This window comes from Anomaloglossus baeobatrachus, chromosome 5 (genome assembly GCF_048569485.1).
Source record: "Anomaloglossus baeobatrachus isolate aAnoBae1 chromosome 5, aAnoBae1.hap1, whole genome shotgun sequence".
In the NCBI taxonomy this organism is placed as follows: domain Eukaryota; kingdom Metazoa; phylum Chordata; class Amphibia; order Anura; family Aromobatidae; genus Anomaloglossus; species Anomaloglossus baeobatrachus.
In genome coordinates, this window is record NC_134357.1 from 285,752,918 (window position 1) to 285,771,628 (window position 18,711).

Sequence of the window (18,711 nt, forward strand, 5' to 3'; positions counted from 1 at the left end):
AAGAACAGCTTCTATGCTTCCGATCATGCACAGTGTGCCTCACTGACGCCAGTATGCGTACACCATGCTTTAGAGGTTCAATGTGAGTGAACATAGCCGCGCACATGCGCAAGATTTCCAGGAGCTGGAGGTGACCTTGGCTCGTAAATATCATGCTGTCACACCCACAAGGTGTGATAAAATGGAAAGAGGGCCTACTAATCTGGGGAAAGTAACACCCCATCAACTAGTCACAGGCCTAATTAGCATAAGAACACCAGAGTATATAAATCCTTTTTTTAAACTTTGATTTAGTGGATAACATTATATATGGCTTGATGAGCAGGGAATTTTATTATACAGATATTAATGCTGCTGGGTTGGAGGGCATAGGGGATCTGACAGGTTCTCTTTAAATGCATGTTTGACCTATCTGTAGGATAGCATATAAATGTACAATTTCTGGGTTATGATCACACCCATACCACCAATCCTGTAATGTGGATCCTAAAGGCCCTTGTGCAAATGACCAGTAAGGGTGGCTTTACACGCTTCGATATTTGTCCCGATATCGCTAGCATGCGACCCGCCTCCTTCGTTTGTGCGAAACGGGCATATCGCTGCCCGTCGCGCACAAAATCGCGCACCCCCGTCACACATACTTACCTGCATAGCGACGTCGCTGTGACCGGCGTACCGCCTCCTTTCTAAGGGGGTGGTCCGTTTGGCGTCACAGCGACGTCACTAAGCAGCCGTCCAATGAAAGCGGAGGGGCGGAGATGAGCAGCACGAACATCCCGCCCATCTCCTTCCTTCCACATTGTGGCCGGCGGCAGGTAAGGAGATGTTTGTCGTTCCTACGGGGGTCACACACATCGATGTGCACTGCCGCAGGAACGAGGAACAACAACGGCAAAGCGATAGTATCGATAATTGGGAGCGGACCTCATGTCAACAAGGAGTGATTTTGGACGTTTTTGCAACGATCCAAAATCGCCCCTTCGAGTCACACACTACGAGATCGCTACAGCGGCCGGATGTGCGTCACAAATTCCGTGACCCCAACGAGATCGCTGCAGCAAAATCGTAGCGTGTCAAGCCCGCTTAAGTGTCCATTTGTTACCACTGCTCCATTCTTCTTTATAGGATTAACAGAATTTCTGTTAGTCTCGTATAAAGTAATTAACCATTGGATGAGAAAGCGCAACATTGCTCCATTCACAACGGAGACTTTGGAACTCTTGTTATCAGGATCAGTTTTGGGTCCCGACTCCCAACTGTCAAACTCCCGACAATTATACTTTTTCACCTGTCCTTTAAATAGCTGAAAAATAAAACATTTAGTGAAAAGATCCTTTTAATGTAATGTTAAAGGGTTTGTCCATCCCTAACTTTAAATGATTATAAATAAAACTGGTGTTCTCAGCCTTTGTACTTCCTGTTCCAGTTCTAAACTTCCTATTTAGCCCAGTCCAGACTAACATGTGACCACCTTGGCCAATCAGAGCCGACAGGGTGAGACATTCATCACTACAGAAGCCAGTGATTGACTGCAGCAGTCATATGGCTATTCTGCAAGAACCGGAAATACGGAGATATAGTGGAAGGGCAGTGATGGAAGAGGAGCAGCGAGATGAGCTTACTTTATTTTTATTTTATTACAATAAACCATTCTAAATGTTTTTAATAGGTTTTAGGAATAGACCACACTATTAAAATGTTTATGTGATCTACTTCAGTTTCTCATTTTGGGGGTTTTAATTATTTAATTTGCATAAAGGGTTTAAGATACGTTTAACCCGTTTGTCTGACTTATAGGCTTCTTTATTATACTGTATGACAATGATAATACTCAACAGTTTATTCTAGTTGTAATTGTGTTCTTACTCATTTTTCATCTTGAGTTAAATCAATTATGGATCTGACCACACCATTTTTGACTTATAACGAAAGCCATGATGGTATAATAGATTTGCTTTTCAAATAAACCAGGCTGACACTAGTGGTGGCCATTATTTCTTTTTATTTATTCTTTATGGTAAGAATACTTGTGCAGACTAAGCTGTTCTTTCTCTCAAGAACTGTTGTGGGAGTATCAGGATAACTGAAGCAAGGACCTTTAAGCTGGCCCTCAGTCTAGGGACCCTGCGCTGTCCCTCATCCCAGAGGTACACTTAATGGTAGTGAGGTCTAGACCGCCAGAGTAAAGGCCCCGTCACACTAAGCAACATCGCTAGCAACATCGCTGGTAACGAACAACTTTTGTGAAGTTGCTAGCGATGTTGCTGTGTGTGACATCCAGCAACAACCTGGCCCCTGCTGTGAGGTCGCTGGTTGTTGCTGAATGTCCTGGGCCATTTTTTAGTTGTTGCTGTCCTGCTGTGAAGCGCAGATCGCTGTGTGTGACAGCGAGACAGCAACAACTAAATGTGCAGGGAGCAGGAGCCGGCTTCTGCGGAAGCTGGTAACCAATGTAAACATCGGGTAACCAAGAAGCACTGTCCTTGGTTACCCGATATTTACCTTTGATACCAGCCTCAGCCGCTCTCACTGTCAGTGCCGGCTCCTGCTCTGTGCACATGTAGCTGCAGGACACATCGGGTTAATTAACCCGATGTGTGCTGTAGCCAGGAGAGCAGGGAGCTAGCGCTAAGCATTGTGCGCTGCTCCCTGCTCTGTGCACATGTAGCTGCAGCACACATCGGGTAATTAACCCCATGTGTGCTGTACTAGGAGAGCAGGGAGCCAGCGCTCAGTGTGCGCTGCTCCCTGCTCTCTGCACGTGTGGCTGGTCACTGGTTGCTGGTGAGCTCACCAGCAACTCGTGTAGTGACGCTCCAGCGATCCCTGCCAGGTCAGGTTGCTGGTGGGATCGCTGGAGCGTCAAAGTGTGACATCTCACCAGCAACCTCCTAGCAACTTACCAGCGATCCCTATCGTTGTTGGGATCGCTGGTAAGTTGCTTAGTGTGACTGGACCTTAATTCTAACTCCTGTCTTGACCCTGATCTAACACCCCCTTTACCCCACCCCAGGAGAGAGCTGGGACTGGAGAGGTATACCTCTCAAATACCTCAGACAGGTTAAAGAACCCAAACACAATAAGTCACAGGGGAGACACAATTGGTGCCCAGAAAGAAGTAAACACAGGGAGCAAATAAACTAACAACAGGAATATTTCCATACCACACAGGAAAGCACACAGCAGATCACTGGGCTCTGGATCATCACTAAAAGACCGGTATTGCTGAAGCAAAGCTGAGCTATATTCAGCAATAAGAAACTGATCCAGCACCTTATAAAAAGTGAAGGTTGCTGTGAATGGTCATTAGCAGCCTGGGGTCCTATCAGCAATTCACAAGCCAGCAGGAATTAACTCCTGCTGGACTGAAGAGCAGCGAACCTAAAACAGCCAATGCCCGACTTAGGCTAAACAACTAGGAGACCTCAGCTTGCTTGTCAGACTCTGCAGTGTGAACAGTCTGACACCACCATGAGGCCCAGTGAGTGCAAAGCAGAACATCGCATGACAAGAACACAAAATGGCCAATGTCCTGTTGGTTTAAGCTTACAACTTTCATACACGAGTTGATGGTTAAGTCCTACAAATAGTATACTGAGATATGTTTTCATGAAAAATTACAGAGGGCCATTTGTGAATGTGTTTGTGGACTTCATTAAATTGCTCCAGTAATGCACTCAATCTGGACCCTTATTTCTGTCTTAATATGTAACAATTGAGCCACTTTATGACCTATTAGTGTGTGATTCAAAATGTATTTCTTTGCATAATTCATGGGGGACAGGTGTATGTACCATAGGGTATGTCTAATACTGGAAAATAGCCTATAATCTGTGGCTTTTAGATGACCACAAAGAGCAAAAATCAGAAATAGTGACTCCCATAAAATGATTGCCGTTACTGGTTTTGCATGCTGTTTTATGCTTTAAACTAAATAATTGTATTATATCCCTAAAATGTATATTTACCATAATTATTAGAGATGTTGTTGCTAAGCAAAATTCATAAAAGTCGCTTGTGTTTACATTGCTGTCAATCCCATGGAACTTTATAAATGTGCATACATTTTTTGCAGATGTATAGGACATTTTTTGTAATTATGTTATTTCATTTTTTTGTGCATCTAAACTGTGTTTAAGGAAGACAGAGACAAAAAAGAATATGAGAATCCAGCATTTAGTGGTTGGTAGTGATATCCCTGTTGCCTTGTCATCTCTGCTTATCTTGGTTCAGGCAGTATCTAGACCTAATCTGTCAGTATCAGATATTAATGATAATGACTGGAGTTGATTACCACTTTTACTGTAGGCCTTAAAACTGGATGCTTTTTAACTTGGAGTTTAGAGTGAAGCCTCATGCATGTAGTAGATGTAAAGTCCCATACACCTTAGATGACGGTGGGCCAAATGATGGTTTTGCCGATCATTTGGTTGGCAGCTATCTCTCCCATACACAGGAGCATTTCTCGTAGAGAACACAACATTCTCTATGAGAAACCCACTTTTCGATGTCCTTGGCAGGGGCTTATCCCAAGGAGACCAAAAGAATCAGCGGTCTTAAATCAGACATGCAAGAAGTTAAATTCCCTCAATAATCAACTGTCCGGGGCTCCCATGCACATTAAACTGTAGCCCAAAATTGTCAATATCAGCGGAATATATGGCAAGCCCAGAATATGATGTTTAACACACATTATTCTTTTCAAGGCTCCTTTCCCATTTTTTTTTAGCTATTTGGAGTTTACAGTTTTTGTATGTTGTAATAAAATATTGTATTTTGCTTCTTATGAAATAAGTGAAATAAGATAATATGGTTTGTATAAAAGATGTCTTATTTTGCTACTAGGTGAGCGGTACAATGTACAATACCGGAAGGCATGTATCACTACGACTGGACAAGGAACATCTAGTAAATATATCTGGTGGACCCCTAACATACAGTCATCGTTTAGAAGAAATACGGTTACATTTTGGCAGTGAGGACGGTCAAGGATCAGAACACCTTCTTAATGGGCAAGCTTTTTCTGGGGAGGTAATGCTTAATTCTTTTTTTATTATCTAAAATAAATAATATTTAAGATGAAGACCCTCTTTTGATTTTCTGTCTATAGAAAACAATAAACCTCACAAATCTGTTACACTGAGAAAAGGGTAACAATGTTTTGAACTTTTGACTTTCAGGCTCCATATCTCATCATCCACTACAGCTCTGAGTGTGAGCTGACCTTCATTTTATAGACAATCATCTTGGCTATCTCATACATAAATTTGACTTGCAACTTTAGCATTTGATTAATTATGAAGAGACTCTATCATTGCAACCGGGATATCCCCCACCCTGTATCATGGCCCTCAGGATATCACTCACATTGTATAATGACCCCCAGTATTTCCCCCACACAGTATCCTGGCCCCTAGTATTCTCTCCACATTGTATAATGGCCCCCGTATTTCCCCCACACTGTATAATGGCCTGCAGTATTTCCTCCACACTGTAATATGGTCCCCAGTATTCCCCCACATTGTAATATGCCCCCAATATATCATTCATACTGTATCATTGCCCCTAGTACTTCTCTCATACTATATCATGGCTCCCTGTATTTCCCCCACACTGTATAATGGCCTGCAGTATTTCCCTCACACTGTAATATGGTCCCCAGTATTCCCCCACATTGTAATATGGCCCCCAGTATTTCCCCCACACTGTATCATGGCCTCCAGCATTTCTCCACACTGTAATATGACCCCAATATATCTCCCACACTGTGTAATTGTCCCTAGTACTTTCCCACACTTTATCATGGCCCCCAGTATTTCCCTCACACTGTATCATGGCCCCCAGTATTTTCACCACACTGTATAATTGCACCCAGTATTTCCCCTACTTTGTATAATGGCCCCCAGTATTTCCTTCACACTGTAATATGGGCCCCCAGTATTTCCCCCACATTGTATAATGGCCTCCAGTATTTCCCCAATGAGCAAAGCAAACGACATCTTGTAATTACCCACCCATATGTCCTGACGAGTCCACTGGCAGAGGGAAACTAGAGTATGATCTCCAGCAATCCTTGGCAATCCTTGAATAAGGCTCTACTAGCTGAAACATGTTGGATTTCTCTTAATGTGTCCCCCCTCACTGTTTTCATGATCGATGGATCTTTTTTAATAGAACCTCAATAAATATTTTTAACCTTCTTTGAAGTGCTGGAGATCATACTCTAGTTTCCTTGTCTGTGTTCTGCCTGAGGCCAGGGCAGCTCCGTGCACCAACACCGATCCTGACCTGGACTTTAGGAAGGGTGAGCTGAACTACTTTTTCTATTTTCTGTCACTGGCAGAGGGGACCAATGTCGTGATGTCTTCATTCCAGGGCATGCAAAGTCCTAGCGTGATGACATCATCATGCCGCTCCCTGTTCCAGCCTTGTCCATAAGTCTGAGAGTGGCAGTACAGGAAGATCATGTCTCTCTGCTCTAATGCAGAGTTAAACTGTATTGTCGGTGCGCACACCCATACAATGTACAGTAGAGTAGCTCCCTAAAATAGTGGGGCCCATGGCGATTGCCCCCTCTGCCCCCTAGTAGGTAAGCTACTGAAAAAAAGAATTGTAGATATTAAAAAAGATAGATTAGTGATGAATATGAAAAGAAAGGTAAAGTTATACTGCTATATCCACTAATAAATAAAAACATTGGAGTCACTTTCAACTACCAAAAAAATCAGAATCATCTGTAACAATATATTATGTACAAAGAGCAAAAAAGAAAGATCTGTGAAGGTGAAGGAGAAACCTCTGACTTGAAGCAGGAAATTATTTTGTGTAGTATTATTTGAAAATGAAAAAAAAAATTGCATTTATTCTATTTATTGTACATTTTTGTTGGCATCAGTTGGTGATTGGTTATTACACAAAGAAAGCCTTGACATCAAGGGCAACATTTATGTTTCTCAATTTACTTAGACTTTGGGGTTACATTAAACCCATTATATCCATCCTGTATCAGAACTGTCTACAAGAAAAAGTATTCTCTCTCCCACTGCATAAGTAGACTCTCTCCCACTGCATTTGAAAAATGCCATGTCTATCCTGATTTTCTAGGTCTTCATCCTTAGGATGACGTATGTCAAGTATTGCATTGAATTCAGTGCTAAACCTACCAGGAGTCATTTCAGGAAGAAGAGTTAAAAAATACTCAAATTTCACCATTAAAAACAGTAGGACGTTGTCCGCCTTTGATATACATTCATCCTGATACATTCATATTCGAGGAGTTCCTAATTACATCCCATAAAATCTAAGGAGGAGTTGAAGCAGAAAGTAGAATCTAACTCTAGCCGCTGTACGTCTGGTACAGAGAGGAGATTAAGTAAGTAGTAGAATCTAACTCTATTCACTGTACATCCGGTACAGAGAGCAGTTGAAGCAGGGAGTAGAATCAAATTTTATTTACCTGTACATCCGGTACAGTGAGGATTTGAAGCAGGGAGTAGAATCTAACACTAGCCCCTGTACATCCGGTACAGAGAGGAGATGAAGCAGAGAGTAGAATCCAACTCTATTCACTGTACATCCAGTATAGAGAGGCGTTGAAGCAGGGAGTAGAATGTAACACTAGCCCCTATACTTCCGGTACAGAGAGGAGATGAAGCAGGGAGTAGAATGTAACACTAATTACATCCCATATAATCTAAGGAGGACTTGAAGCAGGGAGTAGAATCTAACTCTAGCCACTGTACGTCTGGGACAGAGAGGAGATAAAGCAGGGAGTAGAATCTAACTCTATTCACTGTACATGCGGTATATAGAGGAGTTGAAAAAGGAGAAGAATCTAACTCAACTCACCATATATAGGGTACAGAGAGGACTTTAAGCAGGGAGTAGAATCTATCTCTAGTCACTGTACATCAGGAACAGAGAGGAAATGAAACAGGGAGTAGAATCTAACTCTAGTCCCTGTACGTGTACATTTGATACAGAGATGAGTTGAAGCAGGGAGTAGAATCTAAGTCTAGTCACTGTACATCTGAGACAGAGAGGAGTTGAAGAAGGGAGTAAAATCTATCTCTAGTCACTGTACATCAGGAACAGAGAGGAAATTAAACATGGAGTAGAATCTAACTCTAGTCCCTGTACGTGTACATTTGATACAGAGATGAGTTGAAGCAGGGAGTAGAATCTAAGTCTAGTCACTGTACATCTGAGACAGAGAGGAGTTGAAGAAGGGAGTAAAATCTATCTCTAGTCACTGTACATCAGGAACAGAGAGGAAATGAAACAGGGAGTAGAATCTAACTCTAGTTCCTGTACGTGTACATTTGATACAGAGAGGAGTTGTAGCAGGGAGTAGAATCTAACTCTAGCCATTGTACGTTTGAGACAAAAAGGAGTTGAAGCAGGAAGTAGAATATAACTCTAGTCACTGTACGCCTGGGACAGAAAGGAGTTAATGCAGGGAGTAGAATCTAAGTCTGGTCCCTGTATGTCCGTTACACAGAGGAAATTAAGTAAGGAGTAGAATCTTACTCAAGTGACTATACATCTGGTATAGAGAGGCGTTGAAGCAGGGAGTAGAAAGCAGGGGCTACACATTCTATTACCATGTGGCTCTGTGACTACCTGATAGCTCCAACATTTTTGGGGGAAAATTTTAAAAATCTTACCTGTACCTCTACTGAATCTACTGACCCCCCCCCACAATTTAATCAATTTAGGATCCCATATAAAATAAAAGCAGTTGATACGTGTTGATAAGTGTTCATGAAAAAAATATAGTTCTACCTCTGTACAAGTCACTAGTGCGACCGCACTTAGAATACTGTGTACAATTCTGGTCACCGATATATAAGAAGGACATAGCTGAACTGGAGAAGGTGCAGAGAAGAGCCACCAAGATTATTAGAGGAATGGGTGGGCTGCAATACCAAGACAGATTATTAAACTTGGAGTTATTTAGTCTGGAAAAACGAAGGCTTAGGGGAGATCTAATCACAATGTATAAATATATGAGGGGACAGTACAGAGACCTTTCCAAAGATCTTTTTACACCTAGGCCTGCGACTGGAACACGGGGGCATCCGCTACGTCTTGAGGAAAGAAGGTTTAATCATAATCACAGACGAGGATTCTTTACTGTACGAGCAGTGAGACTATGGAACTCTCTGCCGCATGATGTTGTAATGAGTGATTCACTACTAACATTTAAGCAGAGCCTGGATGCCTTTCTTGAAAAATGTAATATTACCAGTTATGTATATTAGATTTTATGACAGGGTATTGATCCAGGGAACTGGTCTGATTGCCGGATGTGGAGTCAGGAAGGAAATTTTTTCCCCATTGGAACTTGTTTGACACATTGGGGTTTTTTGCCTTCCTCTGGATCAACATGTTAGGCTACGGGTTGAACTAGATGGACTTAGAGTCTCCCTTCAACCTTAAAAACTATGATACTATGATACTATGATACTATGATACTCATCTCCTGCAGCAGTGCCATTCCATCGATGTCAGCACTGCTATTCTCAGAGGTGACATGATATTATTCTATCACGTGCATCAGGGCACTTTGATGAAGTAGTAAAGGTTACAGCTGATGAGCGTTTGGTCACTGTCGGCAGCGATCACATGACACAATAATGTCACCTCCTGCAGGGAACAGTGTTGCCAACATCACAGGATTGGCACTGCTGCAGGAGATGAGTATAGATGGTTTATCTTTTATATGGGGTCTTGAAATTAATAAACTAAGGTAGTAGTGGACGACTACTTTAATACTATAAAATAATATTTTATGGATTACGTGAAGGGATTCCTTTTTTTTAGAATGCTCCATATATGAACTTTAATCTAAACAGACACTACATTTCTATAGAGGGTTTTGCTCCTGGCACCAAGCTGGGCAATTAAGCTTTGTTTTTGAGTTCTATGATGTATCTTGATACTTACCGCAATATTTTATTTTGAATTTATCTGAATTATTATCTTAAAACTATGAATTTAAATGTTATAGCTGTTTTTGGGAAGCACTTGCAGTTTTTTTTTTATGAATAGCTCTATGCATGCCCTGATTATTTAGTATTATTTAACACCAGGACCACATAGCATTATACTTACCTATGGTTATTTTTTGCATACAAACTCAGTATTTTACTCTGCTTTTTGTTTTTTTTTTTATTTATTTTCAACATTATTTTGCTTTTGTTTTTGTTAATATAAAACCTTATTTCATTCTACTTTATGCAAGTCTTATTATCCATTGTGTAATACAACAATCTAATCAGCTGTATCACGGGAATATTTTTTCCTTCCTTACCAATGCATCTTTTTCTATTCTTTTACTTTTAATCATGTGAGTTTTTTTGTGTTCTAAATAAAGAATTGTATTACAATTTCAAATAGTCTCCAATTTTTCCTAGGTTTAGTAAAAATAAACATTTTTGGGGGCTATTATAAGCTTCGGCTGAATCTATAAAGTTAATAAATTTGCATAGAGATCAGATCTCAGAATTTCAAAATGCCAAATGTCCAATGATCAAATGTTGTCTTCCTCAACCTGCCACTAGAGGGAGCTAACTGTATTACAAATTTATATAGCAAATAGCAACAACACAAAAGTGTTTTTTTTTTTTTTAATATACAGGGATTATCTCTTGCTCAAAATGTTTCACCTACACCCAGGGTGGTTGTTGATAAATAGAGAAAACACAGAAACATCCAGCTCACCCTTGTAGACTTGTATGGAGACAAGGAGAGGAGGGACAGTGCATGGATAATGTAGCCGGCCTGGCTATGGGATCCAAGGAAAGGAGGGGTTTTCCAGCATCCAAGTCCGTAAATTAAAATTTTCTGTTTATTGGGTTTACATTAAAAAGGTATCTTTACAGGTTCCACATCATAAAAACCATGAATGGATGATAATCAGATAGGATGCGTTTCGGACATCTTGTGACCCTAGTCCTAATCAATGGACATAAATAAACAGAAAATTTTAATTTACGGACTTGGATGCTGGAAAACCCCTCCTTGTTGTTGATAAATGTATGACTACCGGGGTTCAATAGATGGAACCCTCACAAAAATGAAGTAGGAGTATTCAGGCAGGGCCACCATTTCTCTTCATCAAGTCTCTGGAAGCACCAGTGACTTTTCTATTGTTAGTGTCTCTCTCAGTAACATAGGCTGGATTAGAAATTCAAGGTGCTACTTTTTACACGTGCTTTCATGTGTAAGCATAGCTCCAGAACTGCACTTATTTACCCTACTTGTGCTTTCCTCCTTGTCTACGGCTTATTTTTCTCTACTTTCCATAAGACTTTAGATCATTTTTCCTGTCCATTGCAGATTTGTGTATAATCCTTCCCTATTGCGATTTCTAACACTTAGCGAAAGCAGGGAGAGCAGAGAGGTTTCGGTTTTGTAAAAGCACTTAGCTAGATAAAGGATTTACAGATATCTAGAGCAGCAAAATAGTAGTAAACTTTTAATGAATGCTGTTTAGAAAAGTTGCTTAACTTTGTATTTGCGGTAGAAGCAAATGAACAATGAAATAAATTGCGTCCAACGGTGAACATAGCCTTTAAAAATAAATCCGTTTTTTTTTCTTACAGGTTCAACTAATACACTATAACCATGAGTTGTACACAAATGTAACAGAAGCAGCGAAAAGCCCAAATGGTCTAGTGGTTATATCAATATTTATAAAAGTAAGTACATTTGTTCGCTGTGCTTTCTCATTAGCATAATTGGAATTTCATTCACTGAAGGTCAGATATGCGGAAAAACATAATCAAAAGTGTTCTCAGCAAAGAAAATGGATTTCAATGTTTCTTGTCATCTGTACAAAACTGCATATGTCTAAATCTATAGAAACACGAGGTTTTGTGTTATACCGATGCCAGGAGTGTTGAATAATTTGATGGAATTGTTGTTTTGTATTTTAACATTTTCAAATAACCAATATTTAGAAATAATAAAGCGATGATGTAAAAGTGTATCTTATTGTAATAGAAGTATGGTGGCGTGCCAATCAATGCGTCAATCCCAGGCAGCTGCCACCATGCTGGCTGTAAGAAAGTATGTTTAAAAGGGGTATTCTCAAGTTTGGCAGTTATCCCCTATCTATTTAATCACATTGGGAAGTTTCCATATCACTGGGACCCTCACCATTCCTAAAGGCCGCTTTACACGCTGCGATATCGGTACCGATATTGCTAGCGTGGGTACCCGCCCCCATCGGTTGTGCGACACGGGCAAATCGCTGCCCGTGGCGCACAACATTGCCCAGACCCGTCACACTACTTACCTGCCTAGCGACGTCGCTGTGATCGGCGAACCGCCTCCTTCCTAAAGGGGCGGTCCGTGCGGCGTCACAGCGACATCACTAAGCAGCCACCCAATAGAAGCGGAGGGGCGGAGATGAGCGGCTATAACATCCCGCCCACCTTCTTCCTCATTGCAGGCGGGACGCAGGTAAGGAGAGGTTTCTCGTTCCTGCGGTGTCACACGGAGCGATGTGTGCTGCCGCAGGAACGACGAACTACATCGTTACTGGAGCAGCAACGATATTTGAGAATGGACCCCCATGTCACCGATGAGCGATTTTGCACGTTTTTGCGACAATACAAAATCGCTCATAGGTGTCACACGCAACAACATCGCTAAAGCGACTGGATGTGCGTCACAAATTCCGTGACCCCAACGAGATCGCTTTAGCGATGTCGTAGCATGTAAAGCGGCCTTAAGACCTGGCATGCATGAATGCAACAGTGATCGGTCATGCGCATTGCCACTTATTTCAGTCATAACTGGACCACCAAAAATAGGAAAGCGCTGCACTCACTGGTCATCGGCGCGCCCATGAAAAAGAATGGAGAAGTATATAAAGAATATGCGTATAATGTAATAAACCCCTTGGTAGAGCATCGCTACATAGTGCCTATAGAACGGCACCAATATTAACAACAATATGTATGTAAATGTGTCTAGGGGCCAACATTTTTCTTAGCACCCTAAAACAATAAAACAAGAACAGAACTATAGTAAAATGAGACTTAGTGAAGCTGTAAAGTAACTGTAGATATTGTATATATTTATACATACTGCAACACATATTAGACCCAAGCAGGGGCGTTACTACAATAGGTGCAGGGGTTGAAATCGCACGCAGGTCCTACAGCTTGAGTTGCCAAAAAAGTCTCTTTGGCGTATATAGCAATTACAATGTTATTAATGATTTACAATTATTCAGAGCCCAGTTGGAGATTTCCGGGGCCTATGAGCTGCAATTTACACAACTATGCCCAAGTAATGAAAAATGCACTTTACTAAAAGTGCTCTATGACGCCATAAAGTATTTGAAGAGTTGTAGAATAAAAAATGGCTTCACATTTTTTGTCCTGGCATTACAAATACACGAGGCTGAAGAATAAACCTGAAGATGAGAGTGATGTTGTTTCGAAGATAAAGTAGACCCTCTTTGTAAATCTCATACAACCTCTTCGATGACTTTCATAGCTAACACAATAATGTTATCTATTTTATATGTTTTAAAATAACTTGTCTTCATATCCTTAAGGTAACAGATTCATCCAATCCTTTCCTTAATCGAATGCTCAACAGGGACACCATAACCAGAATAACATACAAAAGTAAGTATCTAGGAGATCAGTCTATTTTATAGCCAAGCAATGCAGGACTGTCTAATTAATGTGCTCCTTTCATATATTAAAGTGAACACTTCATTTATGGTGATTGATATGTGTTATATGAAGTATAATAAAAATGACACAATTGGTTATTTCACTGTATTTAGCCTATAATAACAGTAAATAGAAAAATCACACGTAAGTATATGGGACAATGGTATCAAAAAAGAGATGTAGCTCATCTGTTAAAGAACAAGACTTTATATAATGATGATTACTTGGGCATATTGAAAGCAAAAATTATTATGGAAGTATGTTATGAAATTTATATTTTTCACTGTAGGCATAGTAAAGCAATACATGTTTTAATTGGATAAGATTGTGATTTCATGATACAATGTATAATACCATGTAAACCAGATTTATCAGATTTGCTTTTGATAGTTATCAATTGTAGTAGTATAAATAGTAAAGATAATAGGGAAGTGATTTGTATCTTTCTATATGTGCTTATCCTTATCTACTCCATTTTTCACAATCTGTGGGCACAGTCACACAGCAGTATGACTCCTCTGAGGATTGAATCACAATTTTTTTACCAGTACAGGCCAGTGGCTCTCCTGATCTGAGCGGGACAGCTACATAGAAGTACATGCTGACATGCTCGGGTCAGGAGAGCTGCCAGCCAGTCTGAGCTTTGTGATGCGATCCTCATCCGAGTTATATGGCCATGTAATTGCGATCTAACATTGTATTGCTGATTGTGATATCTTTACAATATATCCACAGATGATGCCTATTTACTACAGGGGTTAAACATTGAAGAGCTTTATCCAGAGACCTCTAGTTTTATTACATATGATGGGTCAATGACTATCCCACCCTGTTATGAGACAGCGAGTTGGATCATTATGAACAAACCCATCTACATTACTAGAATGCAGGTAAGAAACCTATATAATTATCGCTAATCATTAGTAAATCATGGTAGTCCCTCTGCATTATTATCATAGTTAACCAATTTTGTCAACGCGCTGTAAGTGAAAAGAAATACCGTATTTTTCAGTTTATAAGACATCCCAAATTTAGAGAATAAAAAGTAAAAACAAAAAAGGGGGTCCATCTTACAATTGGGTGTTCTCTTTCCAGAGGGGGATGGCAGCGGTGGTGGAGCGCAGTCACAGGAGGCAGGGGCAGCGGTGGAGCAGGTCGATTCTGCAGGTAGTGTGGCCGACAGGTGTCCCAGATGTTGTGAGGTAGGCAATTTCCAGAAACTGTTGGCGGTGCGGGCTTCAAAGAAATGGCGCCCGGAGTCGGCGCATGCGAAGACTGAGCTATTGGCTCAATAACAAGCCAAGATCTCAATTGCTCACGCGCCACCCCCAGGCATCATTTTCCTTAAGTCCGCTGCTGGGAGATCATTGGGCCAGATGCGGGGCATGCACAGAGGAGATCTTGAGTTAAGAGCTCCATCTGTACATGATATACCTCTGGGTGCCGTTACGTGATGCCCACACAGCTGACAGTTTTCAGGATGCCCCTGCCTCTGCCTCACAGCCTGCCACAGCACCTGCCACACAGCGCCCCATAGGCCCCAGCACAGCAACCTGCACAGCGCCCTGCAGGCCCCAGTACAGCTCCTGCCTTCTGTGACCCCTCTTCACCACCTCCCGGGAAAGTGCATTTGGATTATAAGATGCATCCCTCATTTTCCTCCTAAGTTTTTCGGAGGAAAAGTGCATCTTATAATCCGAAAAATACGGTACTCATGTTCACATTCAGAAGCTGAGAATGAGCCCTTACTTAGCCCTATTTACATAAATAATTTTGTTATAAAGTATTAATATATGTAAGAGACTCTGTTTACACTGGTGCTATGGATTGGGTTGATAACAGAAGATATGACCCTGTTCCACTAAGATTGGCATTTTGTTTCTCCCTCTTCGAACATGACCATCACAGTGGCATAGGTAGCACAGTTAAAATCCTAAGCCATTTGTCTCCTCCCTTTACCATTCAGTACGATTTTTAATGGAATGGAAGCTGTGATATAGACTTCCAACTATGCTCCCCATGTCACTGCTTCTTGGATGCAGCTGTAGGAGGTAAATGGAGCTCACCAGATAGAGCATTCTTTCCCAAACTACAGTCCTCACATCTCCCAACAGATCATGTCTTGAAGACTTCTTTAGTGTTCCACAAGTAAAAGAATCTGTGAAAAATCTGTTGGAGCCCTGAGGACTGGAGTTTGGGAAACATTAAGATAGAGTGACAAATATACAGTCATTTTCTAGTCCCGAGGTAAAGGGAATTACAGACTTCAATCTTTTTTCAATAATAAGTGTCACAATATTGTTTCAACTATTTAAAATTAATAGAAGTGTACTTGGCATCAATGCCGGTCCTGAAGAAGAACTCTGATTATGGCTCAAAGCGTCATAAGGACCAGGTTAGGGGGCACTTTTTTCTATAGAAACAATTTTTGTTGCTTGATACATTTAAAGACCGTTAGTATTTATAAATATTTCATCTTTAAAAAAAAATAAGAATTACATTTTAAAAATGAAATTAGATAAAAACTGCAGATGCCGAGTGGATTCCCTTCTGGCACTGAAGCCTCTTGCCTTGGGCTCTTGTCTATCAGTTATTGAGCGGAGAATTTACATTGCAAATGTTTTATCAAATCATCTATTATTTACAGCCATGTCCTTTCTCTTTTTTTCCTTTTCTTAATCCTTGGTTCAGTTTTCTAGGACATGACATTATTGTTGTATAAATGATAAGGTGATAAACAGCCCCAACAAAATACAAACAACCAGACAAAATCCCCGACTCTGGGAAAACACACAAGTAGAATATAACAATTATTAATTGATATTATCATTACTAAATTTAGTACAGTATGTTGTTTTTGCTGTGTTTATATGAACAATTTTCCCATTGGCTTAACAAAGTCTAAGATTAGAGCTAATAATGTTGATCAACCACCCACGTTATGGTCTTCATTGATGTTTCCAGACCAGAAAACAGGTGAAGTTCAGGGTTCTGAACCTTTAAATAAAGACAACTTCTACTTTCACAAAAAAAAAAATATTATAGATCAGGACTCTGCAGTGTAATCGTTTTCCTAGATCACCCTATTAATGATGTTGATGATAAATCTGCTGCACAGGCCACCCAAAATCTGTGCTGCGGGCTTAACTAAGCAGTTTCATTCTTGTCGCTCTTACCTACCTATGAGTGAGTGCTGTAAAATCCTATTACGCACAATTCTGCACTGAACACTGTCACTGAACATTTAACTGCAGGAAAAGGACGTTGTCTAGTTTAGTCCAGCCTGAAGCATAGATGTTGAGGGGTCATGAATTATCAGCAAAAAAAAATTATAAAGTTATTTAGAAAAACAATTGCACTGCAGAGTCTTACACTCTAATTGTTTTCTTGTTAAAGTAGAGGTAGGCTTTCATCAAGAAATTATATTCCCCAAACACCACCTTATATCTTTCATTGTAATTCTGGGGGTATTTGAAAAAGTAAAGTAGCTCTCACCTCCAATAACCAGTTAAAGAGCATAAATTGGAGCCGTAATTGCAGTTTGGATTTTCTAGGAATTTGGAGCATCCACACCCAAAGAAACTGTCCTGCCAAATATTTACGGCATATCAATTGTATAGAGTAATTCCCTAATGTATTATAGGTGAAACTTACACTTCCATGACTTTACTCTAGCGGGAAAATTGTGGTCGTCTACTACCCCAGATAGGATGATACTCAATGTGTGTGGCAGCGCTCATTGCAGCTTTTGGGACTTATGGGAACATCCAAAAAAGAGCTACACACATGGCTGAAAACCTCAACTGATTTTGGATCACAGGTTCTTCATTAATGCTATAAAACAATAACATTTTATATTTGGAAATTTATAATTCTAAGTCAAAATGTAAAGCCGGACTTACTAGTGGGGCTACCCATAGTTGGGGATGTGCAGCTTGGGAGGCAGATCTCAGGTGTTACACGGTGCTTTCTTTGGTTGCAGCATGATAATTAACAGATTTTAGGAGAGAAAAAGTAAATTGAGAGAAATTTTTATTTCATTATGGAAGTCAACTACAGATAGTAAGGTCTGGCATCACTCTGGTCTTCCTGGTGAGGCCCCAGTAGAAAACGAAAAGTCTGAAAAGCCCTGCCCTCAGTTATAGGGTATGAATGTAAGAGTTTCCAAAGTGATGCAGAATACAAATTGCATAGAATAAAATGCCACTTATAAGATGAAATTTGAAATAAATACTAATCTTATCCAACTAGCATTGTTGTTTGGTGTATTCCTCTCAATAACCTTGTAAGCCAATATGTAACATTACTGTATCTCTGTTAACGTCTGTTATTATGTCTGAGTCCCCTGAGAACTCAAACTGATTTGTTATAAAAATGTTTAGGGATCTATAAGGCTTGTTTTGGGGACAATATAACAATACGTGTCACCCACTCAAATAAATGGTCTTCCTGGTAGTGCAGTGACAGTCCTACTCTGTTCTTGGTCGTAGAGGCATAGGGGTTTTCCTAATTAGTCAATCCTCTAAAGGGAACCTGTCACACCCAGAAATACTATTTACCTCCAGATATTAGGGTAATGAGTTGATACATAGGCATTGCAGATCGGGAACAAAGTTGATGTGGAACTGCGCTACTGAAGATATGACATAAATCCAGTAAGATCGAATGAAGGTAGTTTTATTCAACGTGTTTCGAAGTGTCACCCCACTTCTTCATCAGGATATCCACCAATATCATACGGATACATTGCCCTTAAGTCCTGCTTGCTTGGTTTATTGGAGCACCAGCTATGGGGAGAAAAGGAGAAAATGAACCTTTATTCTCCCTGTAGCCACTTGCTACCAATTATTGAGTTGGTGCAAGGAGCAGAAGCACTCTGTAATAAGTCCCCTTGCTCATTCATTGTCAGCCGGCTCTGTAGAGTGTGTTTGAAGCATATGTTCGGAGCAGTGAAAGAAGTAATTACAGCCATACACACTATGTAGCAAACGCTGACTGTAATCAGCCTTTG

General features: G+C 40.5%; 1 protein-coding gene across 3 annotated transcripts in view; it reads left to right on the forward strand.

The window, feature by feature from the left end:
* The window catches only part of CA10 (carbonic anhydrase 10), a 441,792-nt gene that overhangs the window by 381,739 nt on the left and 41,342 nt on the right, over window positions 1-18,711 (forward strand). For all 3 annotated transcript variants that reach the window (XM_075349527.1, XM_075349528.1, XM_075349526.1), the window contains 4 exons: window positions 4,846-5,031; window positions 11,610-11,705; window positions 13,577-13,649; window positions 14,436-14,590. In XM_075349527.1, the coding sequence (XP_075205642.1) occupies window positions 4,846-5,031; window positions 11,610-11,705; window positions 13,577-13,649; window positions 14,436-14,590 (510 nt within the window). The remainder of the gene's footprint in view (window positions 1-4,845; window positions 5,032-11,609; window positions 11,706-13,576; window positions 13,650-14,435; window positions 14,591-18,711) is intronic.